At 33.3% G+C, this 2,517-nt stretch overlaps 1 protein-coding gene across 1 annotated transcript in view; it reads right to left on the bottom strand.

Moving 5' to 3' along the window:
- Window positions 1-2,517, bottom strand: part of LOC106467200 (dynamin-1-like) — a 25,055-nt gene that overhangs the window by 2,611 nt on the left and 19,927 nt on the right. Inside the window, exon 15 of the mRNA XM_022395331.1 lies at window positions 1,524-1,580. Within this exon, the coding sequence (XP_022251039.1) occupies window positions 1,524-1,580 (57 nt within the window). The remainder of the gene's footprint in view (window positions 1-1,523; window positions 1,581-2,517) is intronic.

Below are 2,517 nucleotides of genomic sequence, written 5' to 3'. Positions count from 1 at the left end.
ATATATATAAGGCTTTACAACTTAAAACATTATAAGGCCTGTATGTATGTATATATATATATATATGGATATAAATACTAGCCAACGTGCATTACATGGGCATGCATGGATAAAAGTCATGCAGTTACAAAATCCAGTCCAAGCACCATTCCTGTATAGTTCAGTAGTCCCTCCAATCCAATGTTTAAAGACTCCCCATATAGCTACAGGGTATAAATATAGTATTTATATATATTTTACAAGCATATATACAATATGTGGTATGTTATTCACCATGTGTCATAGTGATCAGCCTCTAAACAATGTCTAAAGAAATGAACTCTAATAAACTTTATTTTCATCATTTGATAATGTCAAAATGTCTTGAAATTTAGCCTCAATTTAAAAGTGAAATATAAAGCCTTTACCTTAAACCTCACCTCTAAAAAAAGTAAAAAACAACAACAACAACAACATAAACTCTAGCCATAACGCTACATCAGCTATACAAACTTGAGCTATATTCGAATTCCCAACTAAAATGTGGTGGATTTGAACGTTTAATCCCCATTTATATGGTACTTCAATGGTAGTTTCATCTCTAGGAGACAAGTGCAAATGCTCTAATGTTAGGGTCACCTCTAATCGTGAATTCTCTAATGTTAAACTTTCCTTTAAACAATGCTCTGTCATTAAATGTCTTTCCTATATATAACTCCTTTACACATAATGCACAAAGATTTCAATTTTAAAACCATGAATTAGAAATTACAAATCAGAAACATATTTTAGAGTACCTGTATTCAAAGCTAGTCTTTCATCCAAATAATGTATTATGTCCTTAAGTTTGACGTTCAAGCCCTGAATAAAGTTAGTAATGTTAGTATTACTATTAAGAAAATTCAACTAGTTTGAAGAATAATATCATAGTTAGGCCCGGCATGGCCAGGTGGTTAGGGCGCTCAACTCATAATCTGAGGGTCGCGGGTTCGAATCCTCGTCACACCAAACATGCTCGCCTTTTCAGCCGAGGGGGTGTTATAATGTGACAGTCAATCCCATTGTTCGTTGGTAAAAGAGTAGCCAATAAGTTGGTGGTGGGTGGTGATGACTAGCTGCCTTCCCTCTAGTCTTATATTGCTAAATTAGGGACGGCTAGCGCAGATAGCCCTCGTGTAGCTTTGCGCGAAATCCAGTAACAAACAACAATCATAGTTAAACGTTACAGTATAGCTTTATCTCAAGAAGTATTTAAATTTTTTTAATAGTGTTTCATTAATGGAGGGTACACAAAGTATTTCAATCTGTTGAACACTTCACAAAATCATTAACTTCAACGTCAGAGAGTGTACAATATCTACGTAATTAATTTCACTTTTAAACAATTATTTTAGCTAAGTTTACCCTAATCTAGAAATATTATTTTTTTATACTGCCTTGCCTCTGAAAATCGCATGAAATAATAATACTTACTTAATAAAAATTGCACAGTTATAAACATTTCATAAGCTATCTTAAATCATTAAAAATAAAATAAAACTTACGGTTTTTGTGATTCCTATTATGTCTCCTGCTAAATCGCATAGTGCATAATTCATCGTCTGAAAAACAATGATAGATAAAACGTACAGATCAATAATTGTCTCAGTTGTGACGTTCTTAGATTACAGTAAATATATTGTTTTGTTTTCACGCTTCTATAAACTATTTTTCACGTGCTATTTATCAAATACGCCGACTTATAAAGGAGTGGAATTTAGTTGTGATATGTTAAATCAAATTAAGAGACATGAATATTTGGGTATGGGGTCAAACGTAAATGCCCGTCTGTTTGGTCTTGTGGTATTGTCAAGTGGAGTTGATTTCGACACGACTATTAAATAGGTCCGCTTTATAACAGAGGATCTACCAGAAATCTTGTGAAGTATCTGAGTTTGAGATGAAAAATAAACATACTGGACATGTGGTGTTAAGTGAAAGACAAGTCTTTATTAGATGCAAAGTAAAATCAGACTTGTCTTTTAGGTAGTTGTTTTCTCCTCTTTCACTTCGCAGGTCTGGCATAGCCTGTTTTTTTCTTTACCTTACTACGCAAACGTTAAACAACTCTACGATAAGCTTCTAAACGGATAATTCATTTACTTCAAGAAAAACCTACATAAAAACTGAAGTATTACGCAATTTAGATCTCTATATCATACATGATGGAAATGAGCTTAAGTACCTCTTACCCATAAATATGTTTTATAAGTTTAGTAATCAGTCACCTATTGCTAGACCTACCTAATTTATCATTACTGTGGTGTATATGTTGTATATTATAGGGATATTTATGTAAATACATAAAATATAGGCTACGTAATGAAAATACATTGGAATATATGGGACTATAAATAGCGAAGTGTATACCAGTGTGAATGATGAACACGGCCCTGTTAGAGGTATTGAATTCATACCATAAACGTTTGTGAAATCAACGCCCTCTTTTGAGTAACGTTCAACATTCGAATAGTGCAACCGGAACACCAGTGCATGAGG

Source organism: Limulus polyphemus, unplaced genomic scaffold (assembly GCF_000517525.1).
Source record: "Limulus polyphemus unplaced genomic scaffold, Limulus_polyphemus-2.1.2 Scaffold2526, whole genome shotgun sequence".
Classification (NCBI taxonomy): Eukaryota; Metazoa; Arthropoda; class Merostomata; order Xiphosura; family Limulidae; genus Limulus; species Limulus polyphemus.
Note: the sequence above shows the minus strand (reverse complement) of the source record. Positions and strands in the feature narration are given on the sequence as shown.